Genomic DNA, 25,300 nt, shown 5'->3' with positions numbered 1-25,300 from the left:
TTTAGGTATTTAATTTGTCCTGATAATGTTATGTGGTGATTTCATTTATTTTAACTACAGAGTCTATTGACATTTGCTGTTTTTCAAACTTCTCTGTCTCCTCCTTTCACAAGAATAGTTGGAGGTTTCCTTTCAAGTTTGTACACACAAGATCAAAAATACAAACACTAGAGATTAAAAAAAAAAAAAAAAAAAAAAAAAAGACAAAAGATTTTTTTTTGTTTGCTTTAATAACCCTGTGTTTTTAAGGAACTCCTCCATAAATTTTGACTATTGTATCTTAACTTCATGTTGAAGTTCAACACCAAGATTTTAGTTTTCACTTGTTATTGCCACATTTACACTTCCAGAGCCCATTTGTTTCTAATTGTGATCTCCCCTCAGTTCTCACCAGCGTTTCACAGACTTGTTGGCTAGTTAAAATACTTCAAGTTAGTCAACTTCCAGTCTTTCACCTAACATGCAATCCAGGAGTGTATTCCTGCTCACAGGTGTGTGCGTGTGCCATGGCTGTCTTCTAGCTCTCAAACAGCAATATCTAGCTGCACCCCATCATCTCTCAGCTTCCCATCCCCAGCTCTCCAGTACCCAGTTTTCTTGGAAAGAGAAGGAAGCTATGTTTTTCTCTCACTGACTTCTCAGTATAGACAACATATGGCTCAAAACTGTGAGGCAATCTGCTCATAGTCTGGATGCACCCTCAGCTCTAACTCAATACAGAGTTCCATGTGAAGTTTCTATGAAAGCAGTTCTTTAGGGATAGCACAGAGAGACAGCCCCAGTTCATCTCACCTACGGCCAATGCAAGCCTGGTTCAATAAGCTTGAATAGATTTTCATTGCTACAAAGGAAGAGGGGAAGTAATTGGCATTTTCTTTTGCCCATCCATAAGCAGCTAATCCTAATCTATCTGCTATTCTTTGAGCTATGTATATAAAAGAAAACATGAAACAGAAGTATTTCTTCTCACCTGGACAAATTTAATCAATTCCCCTATCATGCACTAGTGCTAAGGCACTGCCATCTAGTGTGGAAAATCAATATAACAAAGAAAGAGGAGGGGAAAAAAAAAAAAAAAAGAAAAAGAAAAAAAAAGTAACATGGCAGATTAAATTGTGTCAGCTTTCATCAAAAGTTTTGAGCACCTACACATCGTATTCATAACATTAGTCATTCTACTTTATCAAAACACACAAGTCCTCCCTTTTACAGGAAACTCCATGGCTTGCTAGTCTGCAGTGGCTTCCATTAGATCGTACTGTGTCATGTCAGACAAGCTCAGCAGAGCCCTTAGTCCCAGTAGCCTCCTCTGGAGCAAGTCTGTGAAACTAAACATAAAATTGTACAGTGTTTAATGGCAGGAGTCTTTTGGCAGAAAAGAGCTTTTTCTTAATTACCACATATTTTTTTGCAAATTTAGAATTTCAAGACTTTATTCTCTAATTCACATTATATAAAAAGCAATGCAATGTAACAGTCTGCAGGACCAGAAAATCAGGAACTTTTGAGTTTTGCCTCTGCATCTGTACTAGCTGAAGATTTTCTCGTCTTCCAATAACATTCCTGTCTATACAGCCCCAAGTTTCCATTGTTTTGTAGCCTGTGCCATCACTTACAATTGTTCAACAACATGCAAAGGATCTGACCTGTTTTGCTTGGACCAACTTTGCAGAGATGAAGTACACTTGACTTGAGCGAATGGAGCACAGATATGATAATTTTACAAAACTTGCAGAGCTGTCATGAAGATAAATGAATATTTTACTTTATATTATTTATTATTTCTACAACTTGTTGTTATCTCTATACTACTACTGTGCTAATCAAGGCTTTTAAATACTCAGGTAACACTGTAGTCTACTTCTTTCCAGAACTGTAGCAAGATAGTGTTAGATACTATTTGGCTGGTGCAGATAATCTGTATCTTCCTCATCACAACAAAACCCTGTTTGGAATACAAGCTATATCGATGACTCTGAAAGACTGTAGAGCAAGTTCTTTATCCTGATGAAATATGGTCATTCTCGTCTCCAATAATGCTGGAGAAACACTGCTTAATCTGGAGAACAAAACAATAAAGAGAAAGTAGCTCTCTGTGGTAGTCTACAAATAAGGGTGGAAAGAGTGCACTGAAAAGATGGTGTACCATATTTCATGTGGACATAAAGGAACAGACTTGTTAACACCATCAAGACATCTGAACTTTCTCTAAGAGGATGCAGGTGAGCTCACCAGTCTGCCCAATCACTCTATCACCATAAATGTCAGTGGAAACACACTGTTTCTTAACAACACATGCCTTGCCCAGGAGGATAACTTTAGAGAAGAAAATACATTATCAGGTATAACTGACTAAATTTTGTGGACATCAAAAGTGTTTTGACAACATACAACTGACATAAGACCTGTCGTAAATTCTTTCTGTTATGCTTCCTCCCTATGACATGTATATTTGTCTATTAGGTGTCAACCAATGCAAGCAATACTTTTGGTTTAGTTTGTTGTCCTAAGAGGATTTTTAACAGAGCCTCCAGACACATTACTTCTGCAATCTTGTCAGTAATGTGGGAGAAGCAAGAGGAGCATCCAACATTTTTTGTATAATCCTAGTTATTAGTGCCCCATGTTCTATTCTTACATTAAAATTTGAAGAAGAAAACATCCCAAGTTGTTTAAATATCCTAATAATTAATTATCTTGCTGTTACATTCTGCATTCATCCAGCATTGAATTACTATAAAGTAATTCAGCATTGTTCATGTTTGCTTTATGATTTTTTTTTTTTTTTTTTTTTTTTTTACATTTTACGGGCTCCCAAAAAAATCCTGTTCAGCATTTTTGCAGTTGCTACATAAATTGATTCAAGCTAAGCTGGGGCTAAAACAGAGCCTGAGAAGCTCAAGAAAGGAAAAAAAAAACCAAAAAGTCACATGAAAGATACTCAATACTGATGAAAACAAATATACGAATGTGTAGAGAAAAAAAAAAAAAGAAAAAGAAATCCAAGGTAGTCTGACACCTTTGTGAGAGGTAGCACCTACAGAATGTATCTAAAGAATTGCAATGGTTAGAGGTTCAAATAATAGTGATTTGTTAATTTTTTGAGATTTCTTTCTTCAGGTAACATGTAATCAACAACAGCAGTGCTATCCAAAATTAATTTTGAACACATTTTCAGATAATTTCTTGTCTATGGCCTGTTTTACGTTCTATGGTTTTGAATCTTGGCCACAAAGTGCTGTAAGAAACTTCCTCCTGAAGCATTTGTTTCAATTCTGACTACAAGTAGGACACACAACAGTAAGTAAAAAGATAACATAAAGTTAAGGCTTTGAAGCTTGTGATTTTCAGAACAATCAGAATTTATAGCTCTCTAGCATCTATTTCATTTACTTGCAGCAGTTTACTCTTCCTTTCCTGAGAAGTCATATCAAATAGCCAATGCCAAGCTAAATCACATCAGAGAAGAGAATCACAGCATATTTTAGGAGGTCTCTAGTCCAACCTCCTGCTCAAATGGATGGTCAGCTATGAGGTCAGACCAGGTTATAGGGCCTTGATCCAGATGAGTCTTGAAAAGCTCCAAAGGTGCACAATGTATGCAGCATCACTGCACAGCCTGTTCCAATGCCTGGCTGCCTCAATGGTGGAAATGTTTTTTCCTTTTATCAAGGAACTCGTAAACCTATTAAGCTTGAAAACTGAGAACATCATATGACTACCACATGTAACATTTAATAGTCTTAATTTATTGATCCACAGTCTAATACCATACGCTTTCTTACATAGAAATCACGGCAATCCAACCTTAACTAGCTGTAATTATCCAGTAACTTGCAATACTCTTGCTATGATTCCTTGATAATATAGTAAATAACCTTAACCACTGTTGGTTTCACTGTTATAAATTGATTTAATTGGGCAAACAAATGACTGAGAGCTAACTGCTGCTAGAAATCAAGGTGGACTTTGGTAAAATGTCAATTTCTGTATTGCTAGAACTGTAATATACCCACAGGATAAGGAAGATGCTAAACAAGTGCAGTTTATTGCCAGTCACAGAGATGATAAGAAGAACTAAATTTTCCAAACCAACAGTCTAAATTTAAATTCGTTTATCCTTGCTGCTTGCCTGGTACTCAAAGTGCAGATGGAAATTCTCACTGAACTTGTCTGGATTTTCTGAAAATACATTCAAGATTGTAAGCATTGATTTGGAGGTCAATTTTAGGCTTATATAATTCTCAAATGTGATTTGTTACATGGTTCACTAAAAAGCATAACTACTTTTGCTAGTAGTCTCACTGTTGATGATAGAGCACACCCTGATTCCTAAAACATGTATTTAAATAGTAAAAAAAACCAACAACAACAAAAAAATAGTGCATTTTCTCAAACTTTTTACCATTTTCAGAGAGAGTAGCTAAGTGACCCCCCAAGTTCCTTTGTATATTTTATGCATCATAGACATGACAGTATGGAAAGGCTTGAATATAGTCAGATCATTAATATTAATTATAAATAAGACATTTTTACACAGTCTAAAAAGTGAATAATTTTTTTCCAGTGTATTTCCTTCCAGGTTACCAATTGCTCATAACAGGTGCATTTTCCCCTCCATATTTTGCAGCCAAATGTAAAGAATATTCAGATTAACTGTATTAAATTGAAGATTACTATCAAGTTTGCATCGCTTCAGCAGCATGGTCACAGAAACACAAATAGTGTGCCCTGGGACTGAATAAATATTAGTTAGATGCAGCTCTTGCCTCACTCATGTCTTTCACCAGAAACCACTTGCTTTTCCTGGATAAAAATAACTCAAGGCGTTACTTCTCATGTATTTTATTTTACAAGAATTAATTGAATTTTGGAAAAACACTGCACTGTGAATTATTGCCCTGGTATTTTGAGGCCCTGACACAGACCTGTGATTATGACACCTGGCCAAGAGGGTCCTTGGAGGACGCAGCTCTTGGCTTATTTGCTGGTACTCACAGAAAGCAGACATGGCCACCACAGTGCCAGGCCCCAAGGGGACACCAGCAGCTGTACTGGCCCTGACCCACCTCTTGGGCACCTCCAACCCTGTCCAGGACCCCATTTCAGCCCATTCACCCAGGGCCAGCCATCCCCCCTGAAGATGTGGACTCACACAGGCTGTGCAGCTTTTATTCATCACATCCACAGCAATGGGATTTAGGAAGAAAGCACTGCCAGAAGTCAGTCACCAGGGATCTGATTAGACAGGCAGCATTTAACCTAATCTCCTCTACCACAAGCACATTCTTCTTCCTGTAATTAAATGTGATCACAGACGCAATTATTTAGGGGCATAATTCCACCAATTCAGACACTGAACTGCTTCAGCTGCAGGTGGAAAAGGTAAATAGTGAAAAGACAGGAATGAAAATGTGAGCATTGTTATGACTGGAGACTAGATTACGAGGCAGCTAAAAGTCATAGGAAGATATAAACTTAGCAGGTTATGAGATGAAACTTTAAAAATTCAGTAGTCCTCAAAATATCACATAGTGAATAACAAACATTTCTGAGAAGTTTGCCTCTGCTATCCTGAATAATTACAGGATTATTTTGAAGCCAAAAGATGTTGCTATCTGTTACTCCAGATGTTTTTTGGGTAGCAAAAACACATAGATTTTGTCTATTTCTGTCTATGACATTTAGAAACATTACATTCATTTTTCACATCCCCAGAGACAAACTAACAGCGTGAAGAAATGTCATGGGAAAAAGAAAATTATCAGAACTTTATATTTGCAAGCTATGACAACATTAAAAAAGGTAAATAATCACAGGTTTCTGAGGGATTGCTGAAAGAGGAAATTAAAGTCTATGGGTGCTGGTAAAGTAAAAATTCCAAGCAGGATAGTGAATTACAGTGGTCTTAGTTATATTCCTCATGTAATTTTGGTTTACACTTCTTAATATGATAAAGCTTATCTACACATACAGATGCTGACAGTTCCTGCTCTGAAGAAGAATTGGTGCTTTGAATGGGTTAGTCGCTCAGAAAGGCAGGTGTGGGATTTGAAGCCAAACTTTTGGAAGAGAGGGCAGACACAACCTTACTTGAACAATGGTCCTGTTCTATCTTGCATCATAAATAGCTGAATTATTTTGATTTTTTTTTCCCCTAAAGTCCACATAGCTTCAGCAATATTGATCACACTTATATAAGGTTGTGTATTGGTATTTTTAGGAGGACAGAGTGATATTTATATTCCCAGGTACTGGAAAGTGACAAAAATAGGTGGAAAGGCAAGAGTAGCCATGCCTCTGCTCTGTTTCAGATCAGCTCAAAAGCCACAGTACGCATTAACAACATAAATAGTAACAGCTGTCTGAAGAGAACAATACTGAGAAGTGACTGGCTATAAATGGGTGACTATAAAAGAAAGGGAAAGAAAATGTGTTTATTAAGAAAAACTAGCAAAAACTGTTGTTTAGATTTCGTCTTTCTCCACTATATTATCTACACATTACTCTGATTAAACTGTTGGCACTCTATCTTATTGATTTATTTTATCTGCCTTCTAACCCTTTTGTAGTTTATTTTTATATTATTTCATATTCATGAGTTTCAATGAGAATGAAAGAACTGTCGATTAAGAAGCAGAAGCATTAGACAGTACTTCTCCATACACAAAATAGATATTTGTCATTACTCTCAAAGTTTTCCAGATATGGTGGTTTTAATGGGGATTTGACTAATAGACTGGAAAAAAAAATCTGGTTTAATTAACACAGGTTATGCAGTACAAGGTTATGCAAGTAACTGTTTTGCACACAATTTATTTATATAATCATGTATATATGCAATTTGTGGCTTTTTCTCTTCCTACTATTTAAAAACTGTAAAGAGCTCCACAGATACCTCAGAAATGTATATAATATTCACTGATAAAAAGCCTTTGGAAAGATGGTACACTTTTTAAAACTTCTGTGGAATACTCTGACATAGTTGTAATTCTTATAGGAACCTCTAAACATCTCCTTTAAATAAAATATAAAGGAGTTTCACAAGTAACGTAAGTTGCAGGAGACTGTTTACAACAAAATGTGTCAGGAGTCCCTGAGCAGTGACTCAACTCTCTTTGGGAATATTTGTTAATGTTACTAAAGGGAAAAACTCAGTAAGGATGAAACAGAAAAGATAAAAATGCATCTCAAGGTTATTGCTGTTTGTTTATATAAAAAATAAAATATACCGACTGATTTCATTTCTGAATCATCTCTTTCTGCTAATGCAAAGAGAACATCTCTGTGTGTATTAAGTGTAATACAACTGAATGTATGCTAAGGAAAGACCTGGAATATTTAATTTCATTAATAAAAGTCAATGATGGTGTTGATTTCTCTCTTCAGTTTCTCAGCCCACCCCTTCTCCCCCCAAAGACGTGTACAGCATATCTACTTCAATTCATTATTTTTGCCATGTGTACTTGCACTTGTGACTGAGTTGTCTCTGGATTGAATTACTCACGGTATTTTTTTAAAAGCTGTTGTAGTATTCCCTTCTAAAGAAGTACTATTTTTTTTTTTTCTTATTCCATAAGCTACACTAGTTTTCTTTATTGGGGGGGACTACAGTGGGTCTGTGGATTCCCTGATGGAGGGCATGGGAACAGAAATTAGCCTTGAAGATATGAAGGCCTACCTATGAGAAAGATGGGAGTAAAGGAGTATACAGAGATGTTAGGGATGCACCCGCAAGAGAGAAGGGAGTAGAAGAGTAACATTGATGATAGCAAAAATAGCCAATGAGATGTTACTGCTGTAACTTGTAACCAACAGTGAAGAGACACATGAATTGGTAAAACTGTATAAAAATGCACTTGTGGCAATAAATGGCACCTACTACTTTCATCCTGGAACAACTTGGTCCATGTCGTTTGTCCGTCTCAACTACAACACTTTATTCACTAAGTGCATGTCATTGGAGCAGAAAACAGCTCAGGCACAGGGTACACGGCTCAAGCAGTGCAGAGCAAACCTGACACACACAGCCTGGAGGCAGTGGCAGTGGCCCCTCACTCTGCTCCCCCTTTGCTCAGAGCCCCTGCCACAGGGTTCAGGTACATGGGGAGCAATGAGAAAGGGAACAACTAAATTTTGATTCAGCTGCTCTCAGCTGCAAAATGTTGATGAAGGAGTCATTGCCGCATCTGTAACTGGGATCAGTCCTGATGCTGCTTACAGCCAGGCAGGTCCCATGGGGCAAAGAATGGGTAAACATGCTGCTCCTTAGCTCTAAATCCTGTCTTGAGCAACTTTGAGGAAGACAGTACCAAGATAGAAGTCATTCCACAAAGAAGAAATAATATTTGCATAAATGTTTTTAAAGCATTGTATTCATCTTTTTGCTAGAAACGTGAAATTCTCATTAACAGCACTGGGATTTTTACACATGTGTGGTGAAGTCCTGAAAATATTTAGAGATGTGACGTTTTCTTAAATGTCTTCTAAAGCTAAGTTGTCAAAATGTTACAAACATGATAAGTTTTGTTACCATCATCTTATACAATGTAACCAAAACGGAATGCAATTAGTTTCCACAAGTGTCATGGAAATTACAAAACATCACTGCTTACCTCCTGACAGGATTATGTGTATTAATACTGTTAATAGAAACAATTAGGACACCAAATAGGCAGTCAGGTAGTTTGAAGTTCGCTTTTACGTGAAAGACTAGCCCAAGACTATTTGCTGCTTCATTTCCAGTGAAGGTCTGTCTTGCAGCTGGGAACAGGACTTGAGTGTTTCACACACTGTTAGTTCCTATTTATATGATTAATTCCATATAGGTCAATTAAAAAAAATCACTGAGTAGCCCTGAATTTATATGAGGCTAAAGCTAAATATGCAATGCACATTACTGGTTTAAAAATAAAAAATACAAATCATACAAAACATTTTAATAAAAGTACTTAAACTCTACTGAGAATTATAATTTCATTTTAGACATAGCACTTTTTTCTCCTAACATTTAGTCAATATATGAATTTTAAGTACAGTATAAATTACCTCTTCTCAAAAAGACCATGCAGTTTTACCAAGCTGGAGTGAACAACCTCGCTAGGAAATCCATCATGAAGCATTTGATTTGCTAAAGCAAAATGAAATTTGCCTAGTAATTTTTTTAAGGGTTTTCCACTGGACTTCCAGTGGCTCAGTTGATAAAAGAGCCATGATTTTAGAGTGCCGTTAGTACTCCACCTGCTTTAAGAAATAAAGGCCTTGTGAGCAGAAACGTAATAAAATCATCCTAGGATATAAAAATAACATCTGCTTGTCAGGTTAGAATGTTAGCTGGTATAGTGACTTCAACAATTTTTCAACTATTATGCCTATTCAACCAACTACCAACCTAATAATCAGTCTGTGGAGTGAAAAAGCCCTACAGACATGACCTTGCTCAACCTAACTCTGTTACAGACTTCTTACACAGCTCTGGCAGAAGAGCAATCCAGAACTAGAGAAAGAAAATCAGAGGAAAAGTCCAGAATGTGGTGGTGCTATTCACTTCTCCCGCAGTGTCACCCAGGATATGCCCAGTTGCTGGGACAACATTGGGCAATGCTGAGCTGGCTGCAAGCTACATGGTGCACCACAGTGATTTCAAGCAGCCCAGGACCAGAGAGGTGTGAGATGGATGCATGCCACCTTACACACTTTCCTTCTTTGCCCAACTAGGTATTTGCCTCACCAAAGATGTCACCCTTAAACTAATAACACACCAAAACATGACCGATTACTTCTGATCCAGAAGAGGGCTATGAAGTTGGTGAAAGGTTTGGATGGCAAGTCGTATGAGGAACATCTGAAGTCACTTGGTTTGTTCAGCCTGGTGAAGAGGAGACTAAGAACAGACCTCGTCGCGGTCTACAGCCTCCTCATAAGGGGAGGAGGAAGGGCAGGCACTGATCTCTTCTCTCTTGTGACCAATGACAGATTCCAAGGGAATGGCAGGAAGAAGTGCCAGGGGAGGTTTAGGAAAAGGTTCCTCACCCCGACAGTGGTGGAGCACTGAAACAAGCTCCCCAGGGAGGTGTCACAGGCACAAGCCTGACACTATTCAAGAAGAGACTGGACAACAGCCTCAGACTCATGGTGTGAACTGTGGGCTTGTCATATGCAGGGACAGGAGTTGGACTTGATGATCCTTGTGGGTCCCTTCCGACTCAGGACATTCTATGATTAATTCTATGATTCTGTGATCACTTTGTTCGGGCCATGCTGCTGTTGTGGTCAACCAAGAAGAGTTTTTGCCACTTCATAGCATATGCCATAGCACATTACTTCTGATATGTGTGAGAGCTGCCTGAGCAGTGCTTCATTCCTGGAGATCTACATTCAAAGGTGGAACTGTGGCAGAAAGAGGATAATGTGAGAATCAATGAACTCCCTCTCAGTGCAATGCTTAGTCAATTTTTGCTGGCCACTCGAATTCTCCTCATAGTATAACAAATTTGGTATTTGCTGCAAAGGAGAAAAGCATTAGTGAAACACTAGCCATATCATACTGAGAAAGCAAATACATTGCAAAATGTATTTTATTAGCAATAACGTTTTAATTTTAAATCGTGCCTGGAATTATATTTTGTGGAGAACTTTTTGCACATAAATTCTGTGCTTTAACAGTACATAACTGGAAGTTCATGTTGACAATAAAGAAAAAATAAAATATGATTTGCTCATCCTACTGTGGAAAAGTAAATATTTCCCTGCAACTACTGTCATAAATCCATGGAAATGTATAAAGTGATCTGACACCAAGGAGCAGTTTTTCTGCAAGATATTAAAAATCCAGCAAAGTCAGCTTCTCCAACACTGTTACTTTATTCCCAAGTAATCCACAAGAACTACAAGTCTGGGATAATATCAAAACCAGTATGTTTCCATTTCTCAACATCAGAACTAACAGATGTCTGTATCAAGGTGCTTATTGCTTATCTAGTATTGATCTTGGTAGATAATATCCAGACTAGTTCATTTTCTCAGTTAATCTCTAATTTTACTTGTAAAATAATGTACAACAGTTCCAGTCCCCAGCTCCAAATATTAAAGTGGCTCTACAGTACTTAAAAATATAATTTTATTGTAATAAGAGCAGAAACTGGATATAAAGATTAAAACCTGATCACAAATCATTGTACTGAGTCTTGCATATTTCTATTGAATGTCAGAAAAAAATCAAAAGGTTCCTGGCACAGCTGTTTACTGCAGCAGTGTCTTTACACCAGCTGTAGAATAATGCAAGTTATTTTCATTATTTATTTATTTTAAAGCCTAATTTGTTCAATCTTCTTTTTACTCTCACATTTTAAAATCTTTATCAAATAGAGTACTTTTGCTGAAATAATGACTAAAATCAGAATACCAGTTTCATCACACATTATGTCAAGTGGTGGCATAAGAAAGATATTCTTATATTAGTAATTTATTACTGTGCAGTTTGATTCATCCCTTTCTGTTCGGGGACATATATTTTGGAAAAATGACAAGATAAAGAGTAGTCTATTATTTTTTTTTTTTTAAATCTGGGTTAGAGTTGAATTGGAATCATAAGGCAGAATATCCTGAAGTTTTATGTCAGTTGTCCAAAGTCACAGGACTGCCTACAGCATCTCTCTTTAGGGCTCTTTCCTCAATAGTCCTGCCAGAAACAACATTCCTAGATCTTGATACTATCAGAAATCTGAAGCTTTTCTACATTCTACTTATGATATTGATTTAATCCTTCATGTCAGCCTGTACCATCAAAAATCTGTACCCTAATCTTTGAGGCTCTGGTTCAAGCTCAAAGTAAATTGTCTAGCTTTACGTTCATGTGGCACAGAGAAGCAATACCATTGTTTTACTTTTGTCTTAGTCTCCTTTCCTCATCCTGGCATTTTTCAAATTTGTTCCACATTAAAAAAAAAAAAAAAAAAAAAAGCACAGACACACTTCATGCAGCAAAAAATCCACCAAATAAGCAGTGATGGCATTCACAGGGTAACTAATAACACCTCAAAGTATTTTACATACATGTTTGTTCCCCATATTTCAGGTGTAACCTTCTGTTTTATTCTCTTTTTTATTGCAAAGACACAAACAATGTCAGGTTTTGTCGTTGTTGTTATGGATGGGGTTTTTTAAGGGCTTGATAGTGTGATATTGTTTAAGTTCAGACTTTCAGTTTGTTTTTTGGTGGTGTTTGGTTTGATTGTTTTTCAAAATACCATATTATTTCCTTGAAGTTCATTGCTTCCAACTGCTTATTCCCCACTGATTACAAAATTATTATCACTTTATGACAATTTCCACAGCAACCAATATAATCTCAGAGTGCTGTGACTTCAAGTGGAAAATAAGCACCATAAATTCATGAAAATGCCACCTACTACATACAAAAACAAGAGACAAGGAAACAGAAATTGTCACATGTGAAACAGGAGTGCTGAAATAGAATACACGTCAAAGTTCTTTCATTAAACATTGCTGCATTCTTCTTACAATAAACATGTCAGTTCAGCAAAGAAAGCTTCCAGCTGAGCACCATGCTCTCAACACCCGTAAGTCAGATTGCATAGCAGATGTTAAATATAAAATCCATTAAGACCAATTAGATTCTACAGAAGAAAAAAAAAATAGTAATAGCATGCACAGGCAATCCTGCATTACACAACGGTACTGAGAGATACAGTGAAAAACAAGAAAAAGGCAAAAGGTGTAAACTGCACCCTTTCCTCACAAAAAGACCAGCTAACAGAAGGTCTGTTGCGTTGCCTGCAGTCACACAAAGCAAGGTCTCCTGGTTTCTGGTCTCCTGTCTCCAATTAGAAGCACCTTTTGTGGAAACTGTCACGTATTGCACACTAACAGGTGTTAATCAGTGGTGCTCTATGGTGGCTTGAAACCAAGCAGCAAAAGAGATTGAGCCTCTTTTCCAAAGTGTATATTCATTTCATGCTGTATTATCTGACCCAAGTCATCCTTACATGTACTAAGGTGGGAGCTTCAACAGCACAGAGCCAAGCTATTGGAAAAAAAACTTTGTGATACACTCTGGTAGAGACTCTTCAGTGCCATATTAAAAGGTACTCCTTTTATTGATGATTAAGAGACAGGATTTGCAATGGACACATGGAACAGATCAGTGAGCGCTGTTCAGGACTAAGCTACCAATGCAAGGTGCAAATTAAATTCTGGCTGTGTAGTAATTGTGTAGACAAATGAAGCTGTCATTGCATACATGATAGCTTGCACACCACTACGGGCAAATAACCTAATGTTTTTAACAGGAATTACACACACAAAGAAGGAAAGTCTCTTTCTGTACTTGTCAGAACATGTTGCCAAAGGCTGAAGCATTATTTCCTGGTAAGCAGTTTCAGGCAGCTTCTGGGTCTTCAATCAGAATTAATCTGCATCAGCTAATCTATCCTTAGATATTAAGCAATTCATAAATTAATTAAATATATGTGTAGTATTCAAGGTGAATTTCATCTGCCTGAATGTTTAAGAATATGAAGTAATTTCCTTTTTTTAAAAAAAGTGATAGATGGTAATTTCAACTCAAAATGCCTACCAAAGTTTGAGAGATAGTAGAAACATACTTGAAATCTGTTCCACAAACCATAGATTAAACCCTTAGCCTTCAAACATTCCTCAATAGCTCTCAGTGAGAAACTCATTCAGGTATTCATGAGCTAAGGAAATGGGCAGAATGTATAAATCCTTATATATTTTTCCAATCACTTCGCTATCTACCATTGCTAGAAAACAAACTTGTCCACACGTCCTCAGAAGAAATGGTGAAAGAGAAGTTTATGTGGCTGCTATGGAATCACAGATGAACAACTAACACAGTTGCTGGTTGCAGATGTTCATGTTGTGAACAAATGCAAATGCAGCTAGAGTGGAATGTAAAACTAGGTTTCTTCTCCACTTGCACTTAATTAAGTCTCAGGTGCTGGCCGAAAATCCCAAAGTTCTTTTTGTCTGTAAGGTACAGTCCAGGGTTGGACATACTTCATGAGAGCTCTTAAAATCAGCAACCTCACAATCAAAACTGCCTCCTTTCTGGGGGTTTGGGGTTCATGGGGACATGTGGCAAAGAATAAATTGAAAAGTGACTGTTCTTCTCTCAGTGTATTAGGCTCCGAGAGTGAGGAAGGAACACAGTCCTGGCTAATGCTGATGGAGACTCCACCCTGACCACTCTTCTCACCCCTTGTGCAGAGCACTAAGACTTCCAAGGTTTGCTCTCCCTTTGATGGATTATTGTGCAGCAGTCCGGCAAAGTAACAGCAAGCATCCAGTCCATCCAGGCATTTAATAATAATGGTCTCCATCAATTAGACTTGTATTCAGTTTAAAAAAAAATAAAATAAAAACCAAACAAACAAGCAGACACACACACAAAAAAAAAACATTCAAAAATCTAAAGCATTACTTCAGGCATTGTGTTTTGCTTGTTTCTCTTCCAATTTCACTGATTTTTTAAGTTTTGTTTCCATGTTGCTATATTTCAGAAAAACCTATCTAATCATACTCAAATGTATAAAATTGTTAAACAAAAAGTTGCTAAATGCATAACAAGTAAACAAAATTAAAATATGGTCCCCATCTTTCCAGCCTACTTTAATCTCAGTCATTTTTTGCACCCAGGAAAACAAACAAACAAACAAACCAACAAAAACAAATAAACAAAAAACACCCCCCAAAAATAGGCAAAAACATAAATTTTCAGTTAACTGTAGCAATCTAAGTAATTAACTGTTTTACTTTTCACAACATCATAAGCTGAAAGACTGAAAATCAAACCAAAAATCATTATGTACAGCATCCAATCCATCCCTGGCATTATTCCATGTAAATCAGTGGTATTACACCAGGGATTAATTTGGAACACTGATCTGAATTAGAGCACTGTTCTATACAGCAACCTCATCATAACACATTAAAAAAAAAAAAATTATGAGCATCTTATAAGCATCACATATGCACACAAATAATTATGCACCTAAAAATCTATTTGTGAGCAAAGAGAACAGGCTACTTCACAGTCTTGATAATAAAAATGAAATTTTTTACTATTTTGAAAATTATACCTCCATTTTTCTCTGAAAGGAGATTTAATAGTCATGTAAAATACTTGATAAAAGTCCACCCAGAAGAATGTAGAGCTCCTCTACACCTCAGTTTTTACATTTCCTAATGAAATATGACCAGTCATAGGCTATGCAATGAGTCTTCAAAAGCTGGTTTAATATAATTTTGAAGATTGACTTGAAGCACTTAGGCCTGCTCAGCAAAGGTTGGTCACCACCTATATAATATACATCAATGTAAACTATTTAATTTCTCCTCTGAGAAGAAAACCGTTCACATTTCCCTCCTCTATTAAATACTGTACATAGGTCCAGTTTTGTACACAAAACAGGTTGTTTCTGTGCAGCTGCCCTACTGGTGAAGTTAGTTAGAGGCTGCATCTCCCACCTCACCACAGAGGCAGGCAGATGCTCTACCAAAGCATCCCTCCTGCGCTCAGGGAGCGTGAGACCACGCAGAAGCAGAAGTGAATGGAAAACATTTTTCTCTTCCACAGTCTTACCCAAATCTCAAACACGTCTGTAACATTTAAGGCTGCCTTTGCCTTTCAAAGACATCTTTCTGTCAAGGGCTGGTGTTCTCCCTCCAGCTGCAGATTCATTACCTGAAACCAGTGCCCAGCCAGCACCTTACATGGCACTACATACTTTGCCAGATTGAAACTCATTTGTCATTGCTCAATTTTCCTATTTACGAGTGACCTGAAACCCTTAAGGCTATCCACAGCCAACTAGCAGAGTTGTTTATGAGCGGCGTACTGGCTAGGGAGTGGTTTATTTTCTTTTATTTTCTTTTTTTTCTTTTTTCTCTCCTGGGAACCAGACTCTGTTTTGCTCCCCGGGAAGTTGACTGTGCCCTTGCTGCCCCTTCCCTCACGGAGACCGTGCCCAGGCGCAGTGCATTCACTTCGGAAGGAAAAGCAGTGATAAAATATTAAAACCCTTCCTTGCTCCGGGCTCCGCCGTTGCAATCTCCGCACCGCCTCGCTGGTAGGGAGCGCCGCAGCCCTGCGCGGCGGAGCCAGCGCGGCGCCCGCACCCCCGCCCGCCCAGCGGGTCTGGGACGCCCCGGCACCGCTGCGACGCCCCCCTGGGGGACCCCGACACGGGGCAGGCGGGGAGCTGGTCCTTCCCAGGGCACACTCGGCAGCAAAATGTGGGGCCAGCCCCGATTGCTCCAAGGAGTGCGGGGAGTTGCTCTCCCGCAGCGCTCCGGACGGGGCATTAGGCAACCCTATCCCGCAATGCACAAAATACAATTTGAATTGTGGCGGTGACAGCGCCGAATGAGAGAGGAACGGGGGCAGCCCCAGTTTCTCTCGAGCTACGTGTTGCTTTGGGACACCAAGGCTTGAGTGTGGGGGGTGCAGATGTACTTTTAAGTGCAACACTGCCATGTTCTCCCCGGGTATTAGGGGGGCGGCAGGAACGCGGGCAACACTTACTGAAGAAGATGTACTCGGTGTAGCTGCTCCAAATCTTGTCGTCCCTATACTGGTTGATGAAGGCGGCGGTGCCGGTGGAGTTACAAGCCACCATGTGGAAGCCCGCCTCAGAGAGCCGGTCGAAAGCTTGCTCCAGGTAGGTGAATTTGAGGTAGAAGCGGGAGGTGTACTTCTCAGGGGGGCGGTCAGGGTCGCGGCTCTCGTTGAGGGTCTCGCCGAAGACCTCCTTGGCCAGGGCGATCCTGCCGCACACCATGATGCGGGCGACACGGCGGAACTTGGCGTCCGCCTGGTTGTCCCGCACCGTGGTGTAGGAGCCGCGGTAGCCCACGGTGAGGAAGCCCGAGCGCTTGTCCAGCGCCGCCCGCTGCAGGCGGTCGCTGCTGCCCTGCGAGTTGCTGTCCTCCAGGTCGCTCTGGCAGCCCTCGTCGTTGAGCGAGCTCTGCTTCGTGACCTTGGGCGAGAGCAGCTTCACCAGGTCGCCCAACTGGAAATACTCGGCCTCCCGCAGGAGCCGCTCCTTCTCGGGGAAGTGCTCGGGCAGCGCCAGCTGCTTGTCCCGCAAGTAATCCAGCACATACCTGAAGAGGAAGCCGTCGCGGTCGATGAAGAAGCGCGCCCGGCTGTCCCTGGGCAACTGCCGGGCCGCCGCCGGGCCGCCCCGGCCGGGGGAGAACATGGTAGCAAGCGTGCTGTCCGGGACGCTGAGCAGCGTGGAGTGCCTCGTCACGTACACCTGGCCCCCCACGTTCAGCTCCACCACCTCGGGAAACGGCGAGCTCGACGGCCCCGATACCATGTCGCTGATGGGCAGGATGCTGCCGCCCGCCTCCTTCAAAGCCATGATTGCGAGCGGGCGGCAGCGAAGGAGGGTTTCCCTCCTAAAAAAGGCGGCCTCCCTCCCCTCTACCCACCCCACCCCTCCTTCTTCTCCTCCTCCTCCTTCCACCGGCGCCCCCGGAAGCGCCTGGACCCACCACCCTCCGGCACGGCGGCGGGCGGCACGGCCCCGGGGCGCGGCGCCGGCCCTCACCTGCCCCGCGGCGCCCTCTCGCTGCCCAGGCAGCGGGACGAGCTGCGCTGAGCTGGAAGCTATGGGTTGGGTTGCTGTGGGCTGGATCGGACCGGTCCGAGCCGACCCGGACCGAGCGCTGTCCCTTCCCCGCCTCGAACAGCTCCGCCAAGCTGCGGGGGGGACGCGGGGGCCCGCAGCCGCGCTGGCCTCGAGGCCGAGCGGCCGCCGGAGCCGGCTGCCACTTGGCAAAGCGCTGCCGCGCTGCCAGCCTCGGACCAGGGAAGAGCCAAGCCCCTACCGCGGCTCCTCCCCTCGTCTCGGCTGGGTGGCTGTTTTGGTTCGCTTTGGATTGCACACACACCCCCCCCCCCGCCCTGCCTTTAAAAACCTGGCGGCTTCCCCCAAGTCCCCCTGCCTCCTTCATACTGTAGCTCCGGTCAGCACTTGCAGAGTGCTAGAATGGTGGTCGTCCTGCCAAGAGCAGCATCCAGGAGGATGCATATGACAGCATTTTTCATCATCTTCCCTATATCAGCATGCCTTTATCATGAGGGAAGGAGGGGAATTTAATTTAACCAGAGTTCAGCTGTGGTGGTGGTACAAATCTAACAGGCCCTGATGGGACACAAGTGCTGTATGTGATGTCCTGCTGCTTCGCTGGGGCATGGCACACTGGGCTCTTGATTTTCAGAGAAGCTTTATGTGCTCTCTAGCTTGACAATGGAATTGGGGTGATTCAGAGCAGAAGAGAAAGTCAGCTGCCATTAGGATGCAGATGCCAGACACAGATTTTGATTTGGAACATGTTAGTGCCTGAATTCTTGGTTATGTAGCAACTGCATTTGTACTCTTAGCATTATATTTTTAAATTTTTATTTATTTGTTTTTAGGCGGAGCTGCAAGTCACCTGCATCCAGATTTCTGATGCATGTACTTTCAGGCTGTGCTGCTGGAATGTGTTAGAGCACAGACTTGTGCCCATGTGTTGGAAGAGAGATGTATAATTGCTCTTGCCAGTAGAACTCGTGGTTTCAACCTGGCTGCACTTCTCTGACTACCAGTTCCAGATCTAAATGTGACTCTGTGTTGTGATGGTTCATGCATGGGAACACTTTAGCTTTCGTTTTTGTGATCCCTTAAGGTTTAAACCCTTAATTGTGCTACATAGAGACAGACTTGTTTTTCATGTAAACAATGTCACTTCATGCCTGCAGGTAAAAGACATCAGTTGGCAGGCAAGTACTGTTAGGGTGTTACCTCCTTACTAGTGTGCAGTGATTAAGAAAGTTTCCTTCATTGGTCATCCAAAGCTTAGTCACATTCTTTAAAGTACTCATGTAGGCTTCTCACTTTCAAAGCAGTCTGGAGAAGAGAAGGCTCTGGGGAGACCTTATTGCAGCCTTTCGGGATTAAAAAGAGCCTATAAGAAAGATGGGGACAGACTTTTTAGAAGGGTATGTTATGACAAGACAAGGGGTAATGGTTTTGAACTAAAGGAGGGGAGATTCAGGCTGGACATGAGGAAGAAATTTTTTACAATGAGGGTGGTAAAATACTGAAACATTACCCAGATACATGGTGGAAACCCCATCCCTGGAACAAGTCAAGGCCAGGCTGGACAGGGCTCTGAGCAACCTGCTCTAGTTGAAGATGTCCCTGATTGTTGCATTCCAACCCAAAGTATTTTGTGATTCTGTGATTCTATGAAAGCAGTAACACAGGCATCTCTACTGCACTTCATCCCACCTATCTTAGACACCTCTTTCAAGGTGGGATGAATCTGTCTATGGTGCTGCCTTCCTCCCCCTATTTGCTATAGACAAACTCTAAATCTATGTTTAGAGAGAACTCCTAGTTTTTACATGGCTAATGCAAGAGGAAGAATAACCACCACCCACTCATTGGGTTGGGAGTGTTGGAAAGAAAGAGCAAAGACTTCTAGAAAACTAGATATGTTGTGCTTCAAACACAAGGATTTTGTTGAAGTGAAAGAACTTGTAACAGTAAACAAACATGCAGAAAACATTTCTGCAGTGCTCCTTCTTGACCACTTACTGAAACTGATTAATAGTTTTGAAAATCAGGAGGTGTGTAAGAAACCAAGCAAAATTCTCTCTCTTTCCTTGGTTATTTTGTTTGAAATGCTCTTAAAGGTCAGAAAAACAATTCAAACTGCTAGGCACCAAGAAAGCAATTGTTTATTGGCCATTTTGTCATATATTTCTTTAGGCTCAAATCCTTAAGGGACGAGAGGAAACAGTATTCATTGTCTTGTTCTTGCCTTCAGGGGATATTGTTTCTCCTGAGGATTCAGTTGAAATATTTCTGCTGTTTTCTAAGAGGACAGATTTCACATCCACACTCTTCTGTGTAATACAGAATAATAGTTTGCCCAAGTCTAAGACAACTCATGCCAGAGCACTGCATCGCTGTGACACTGCAGCACCGCACTGATGAGCAGTACTGAGCTTCTGCCATACCCAGTGCCATGCCATTAGCAAGGGGACAATTGCATTTCTTTCTCAATTTCAGAAGCCTACGGTTACAGCAGAACTGTATGTTTATGTAAAACCTTCTCTCTAGTGACTTGCGTTTGTAAGGATATGTAATCTATGGATATGTAGCTTGACGAATGTTAGAGTGAGGTCATTTACCATATAGGATTGCTCAAGTTTGACAGGTTGCACAGAAGTCATGCATAAAATAAGTGTTAACTTATTACTCAGGGAAAGAAGGAATTTCTTTTCAGGATTATCAGGGAAAGAATGGAGAATCAGTGCTTCATCCTTTCTAGGCTCAACAGCCATCACATGAAGCACTTGAAAAATCCTTATACCAAATGCTTGCAGTCAATTCTATATTAAGCCCTTGTATATTGCCTCTTATTGTGGTTTCCTCTGTGGATAAATATATGCCAGGCCAAACAATATCTTTGTCTGAGTTGATGAAAAATCTCATATAAACTCCAAAGGTAAGTTTTTCATGAGAACAGGCAGAGAGAACATATTTGTGCTCTGTGGGGTAAGAAGCATCTTCTTACATGCTTACATTATGTGTAGTGCAACAGCATTCTACAGTGCCATTTGAGTGAAGTCTAAGGCCAGTACAATGGAAACAAGTAAATCTGCAAGTACATCAGTGAATATCCTTAAGCTTCAGATGTGCTAGAGCTTTTGATGCTTAAAGCAGAGAAAAAAATGCAGGTGAAAATATGCCATGATCTGTTTCTTTATCTGTGGGAATGTTTTGTGATACAGCTGAAGACTTCATGTCAGGGAGAATTTCTTTTGGAGTTTCCCTTAGGTAGGCACGCTGGTGCAAGCAGCAGGCAGCAATTCCCACCAGCCCCCTTGGAAACAGCCTGGAGGGGCACAAGCAGGACATGTTCCTCAGCAAAAAAAAAACTTCTTTTCACTGTAGTCCTTCTTGCCCTGGAGTTATTCAGTGTGCTGGTCTGACCAGACTACACGATAAATCTAGATTTATCTGAGAAGATCATGCTGAGGAAGGGGGAACAGCAGAAAGGAGGTTCAGGAAGATCATCCAGACCACATCATGTAGATCAACCAGGTCATCCTTATGAAAAATTCATGTTGATAAAAGTATGCATTTACTGCTTCTCAGACTGACCAGTTCTGAAATTAAAATTAGGATATCAGGAATTAAAGACATTTACTTGGGTCAGTCAGGTTTTGAACTGATATACCTGGCAAAAAGGTAATTTTTTTACATTTTAAAAATGTTTAATTAATCTCTTGTGAAATCACATTTAGTAAAACCTGTTAAATAAAACATTTAGGGTTTCTGAGAAGGAGAGAGGTGGAAGTGAGAGTTTCCTTCTCAAGAGACTTGTTTTAAAGATATACTTCAGCATTAATTACAAAAAAAAAAAAAAAAAAAAAAAGTGGTCACTAATACAATCCAGGGTAATTCCTGCCATTACAGTCTTATTGTTTAATGTTATTGGATAACATGAAATGAAGGAAACATAACTACCTTTCAAATTAAATTGTAAAATACTTCTTATTTCTCTACTGAAAATGATAAATAGAGGATAACATGCAGGAGAAAAAAAGCAACACCGAAAGTGGACACTTAATTGGAACTTCTCAGAGAATGATGAACATTCAGTAATCCTATCAAGTCAATAAATTAGGTGAATTTTATAGTAAGGAGAAGATTCTTTTGGCAGACTTTCAGTGAAGTCAAAGGGAATTGTTCCTTTGTCCTGAATTGCAGGATCAGGCAGCAAGAGCACTTCATCATGCACAAGTTGTTCCAGGTGATTACTATGAGCAGGTCTGCAATTATTACAGAAATCACCTAATAAGCATTTAAGATGATTATGTTGTCTTTCAAAAAGTCATTAGCCAAAAACTGACATTAAAATTGTAGACAAGAGTGTGACAAACTGCCAGCAGAATCATATTTCTAACACTGCTGTACTCTGGTTCAATAAGCCAGTCTTGGCCACTTTCACAATTCTCTCCTCCTTATGCTTGTCATTTCTGTCATTTTCCCATTTACAATATTTTCCGGTTAAGAATTCTTAGATCTTACTTGTTCCTTTACATCTTATTCTCTGTTGGCAACAAGGCATCATTCCAAAGAAACAGCTTTTCTAGAGACTCTAGTTAGTCAATTTTCCATCCACCTAACAATGGTCATTTCAATATATATGTTATGTTTGTTCCATATTAGCTCTTCTCCATACAACATTTTCCTCCTAGTCCTCAAATTCATCTCTTTTCAACCTCTAAAGGTACTTATATGTAACATTGCAGTGTTTCAAAATGATTGGAACTCTGTCCTACAAGAATTTAGAAGTGTTTTTGTAATTTATGTAATTAATTAATTCTCAGAAGCACTCATACATGTAAAGTTAATGCTGTGGGAATTTGTACATTCAAGACCTAAACAACATTGCATACAGTTAGATAAGTATTATAGATTATTTAGTTGCACTGCTGGGGCTGAAATGAGAAGAAACTAGCCTGCATGCTTGATATTGAGAATGTGGGAACTTTCTCCTTTACGGTGCACCGTAACTCATTGCTCTAATTGAAGTTGCATTTGAAACATAGCAAGTAGTTATTAAGGTTTCACAGGTGATGCATTTTCAGGAAAAAGGGTTTGATGACAAGTTTTGTCAGTCGAGTTAATCAAGAAATAATTTAGCAAGTTTTGCTTCCCAAGGACTGGAAGTTTTGGTCCCTAATAGCTAATGTGTCCCTTTTCTGACAGTATTTCAGGAAGTTACCACTGTGAAGTCAGCTCTGTCATACTGTGGCTGAAGTGATTTCTTTGAATTGTTCACAGCAACAGCTGCATTAGCTTTACCTGATGAGTTCTTCAGGTCTAACGTAGTTTATGAAAGTCAAAATAAAGCTTTCATATTGTAGCTGTTTGGCATATTCCCTACACTATGCTACAATACCAAGGCAAAACCAAAATAACAACTGCAGGAATTATAAGCCAGTCTAGCTTTATTAAAACATTTCAATTATATTATTTTGTTCAAACACGCATAAGAATAATTTGATATTTTATGTTGTTGGATTTGTTCCATGAAGAATACACAATTTCTTTTTCATAATTAAGATTAGCACTCTGAATTAGCATTCCCGAAGTACTTAGGCTCCTAGTTCATTTTCAGAGCAGAAATGCATCTTCTATGTGAATTTACACTAACCTAAATCTAACTAAATTCTAACTTCAGTGTAGCAAACTCTACATTTAGCACATCCTGCATATTAACACCCCCATAGCAAGAATCTGTTAGCTTGCTCTTAATTGGGCCTAATAGTTTGAACAGTTATGCAAGTGTATCCTGAATATGACAATGACATTTTTCTCACTTTTCGCAGTGTAGGCTGCACTTAGCATTTGAATGTACTATTTTTTCCTTCTTCATTCATTTAGCTTTTTAAAAAACATCTTTTAAATGTGGATCAATGTGAAGTGATCTCCATAGAAGTACTGCACATTGATGTTCCGCTCAGCTGCTCATTTCTTTCTTATTCTCAAGCAGCAATTTCCCAGAGCCTGCTAAAATCAGCAGCCCAACAGAATAAGCATATATATCTGATACCATATTGTTTCTTTATAGTGAAGTTAGGTTATATTTCATTAACACCTGGCTCTTGAAAGTTAAGAATGTAATATGGTCACTTGCTATAGCAACAGATTCCATGAAACTATGCTCCTTTTTATTGTAATTGGAACAGGGAATCTCATATTCTCTCGCCACGGCTTGTTTATGAACCCAAGCTGAATCAAATGCAGAAACATCAGGTACTGCTAGCACATCCATGTGGTCGTACACACGTGATGGAGCAGCTACAGTCTGACTGTAACTGTTGTGTCAATAAAGATTTTGATTTTTACTGTATTTTGATAGATCCTATGTAATCACAGCTCCCTTCACCTTCAGGTTGTGTTTGTGGTATTCAGGAGTTCTGATAAGTAGGCACTTAATATCTGAGTGGGTATATATCTACAGTCTAGCACATAGAAATTAGTGCAGCAGTGTTTATTTCAGGAACTCCCTACAGTAGTACAAATTATGGGTCCATTAAACTCAGTATAGATTTTTCCTGTTTGCTATAGTTTATCTAATATTGGAATGGACTATTATAATTATCTTTTCCTTCTTCATTAAGTGAGAAAATATCAAACAAATCATAATACACTTTTTTTTTTTTTCTGTATAAGATTACACTTGAGTCTTCAAATGCACAAAACCAAGAAATGTCTTGTTTCTGGTAATATCCTAACATGCTATATTGTACGTCTACATTTCTGTTGGCTAAGTGAAAAAGGAAGACGAAATGTCGGGCATGGTTTTGATTCTGCAAAACACTTATGGTCAGATCTATAATAGGATATATAATACAAGAACCTAACCTGATTCACTGAAATTAATATGAGTGGAATGCCTAAACAGGAGGTAAGTGCTTCAGTATCATTTTGGCACTGGATGCATAAACACTTCTGCAGTCTTTGAAGAGCCCCATTGGGTATGATAAGAGTACTGATCAATGTAAAAGTATTCACATTCAATGCAGGATTGGAGATTATACTAAGTCTTTGCTTCTGTGTCAGTTATACTGACGTTTCATTAGTATGAAACAATATTTATATAGAGCATAAAATAATAATTCATAATGCTTTAGAGCTTACTGTCTACCCATTTCATTCTACAAGAGACAAAATAGCATAGTGAAATATGAATATTTGTTTGTAATTTCCATATATATTTTTTCTTTGTGTATTTGATATTTTCTTCCTGATGTTCCACTGAAGAACTAAATGTGAATGTAAAGACAGAATTTCCTGGTCATGCAGGGTCTGCATTCACAAAAGAAAGCTGCAGAAGGTATTATAATGATAAATTAATGATAGCTTTAAAAGAAAAAATTATGAAAATTACAAGGCTCCAAAGAATAGCACAGTAAATTAACACATGTGAATGAAACAGTCAGTATTAAGTACTGATAACAATCTGCATTTGATTTTGCAGCCAATCAAATTGTTGCCACCATCAAAACAGTATTAATAAAACCTATAAAGGAAAAAATAATAAAGTAAAATTTGTAGTGGTGGACTGACCAGGATTTAGTAATGGCTGCACCCCATGTCTAAGAAGACAATAAAAAAAAAGTCAGTCTTTTCACAGCAGCTGCTAGGGGAAAATAGACAAAAACAAGAACATGAAA

General features: G+C 39.5%; 1 protein-coding gene across 1 annotated transcript in view; it reads right to left on the bottom strand.

The window, feature by feature from the left end:
- KCTD8 (potassium channel tetramerization domain containing 8) overlaps positions 1 to 17,411 on the bottom strand; it is a gene marked incomplete at both ends in the record, with an annotated part of 98,742 nt that extends 81,331 nt beyond the window's left edge. The window contains one exon of the mRNA XM_082050153.1: positions 16,568 to 17,411. Coding sequence (XP_081906279.1) covers positions 16,568 to 17,411 — 844 coding nt within the window. The remainder of the gene's footprint in view (positions 1 to 16,567) is intronic.
- Between the last annotated feature and the right edge of the window lie 7,889 nt (positions 17,412 to 25,300).

Source organism: Streptopelia decaocto (assembly GCF_964273445.1).
Source record: "Streptopelia decaocto genome assembly, chromosome: 4".
In the NCBI taxonomy this organism is placed as follows: Eukaryota; Metazoa; Chordata; class Aves; order Columbiformes; family Columbidae; genus Streptopelia; species Streptopelia decaocto.
Note: the sequence above shows the minus strand (reverse complement) of the source record. Positions and strands in the feature narration are given on the sequence as shown.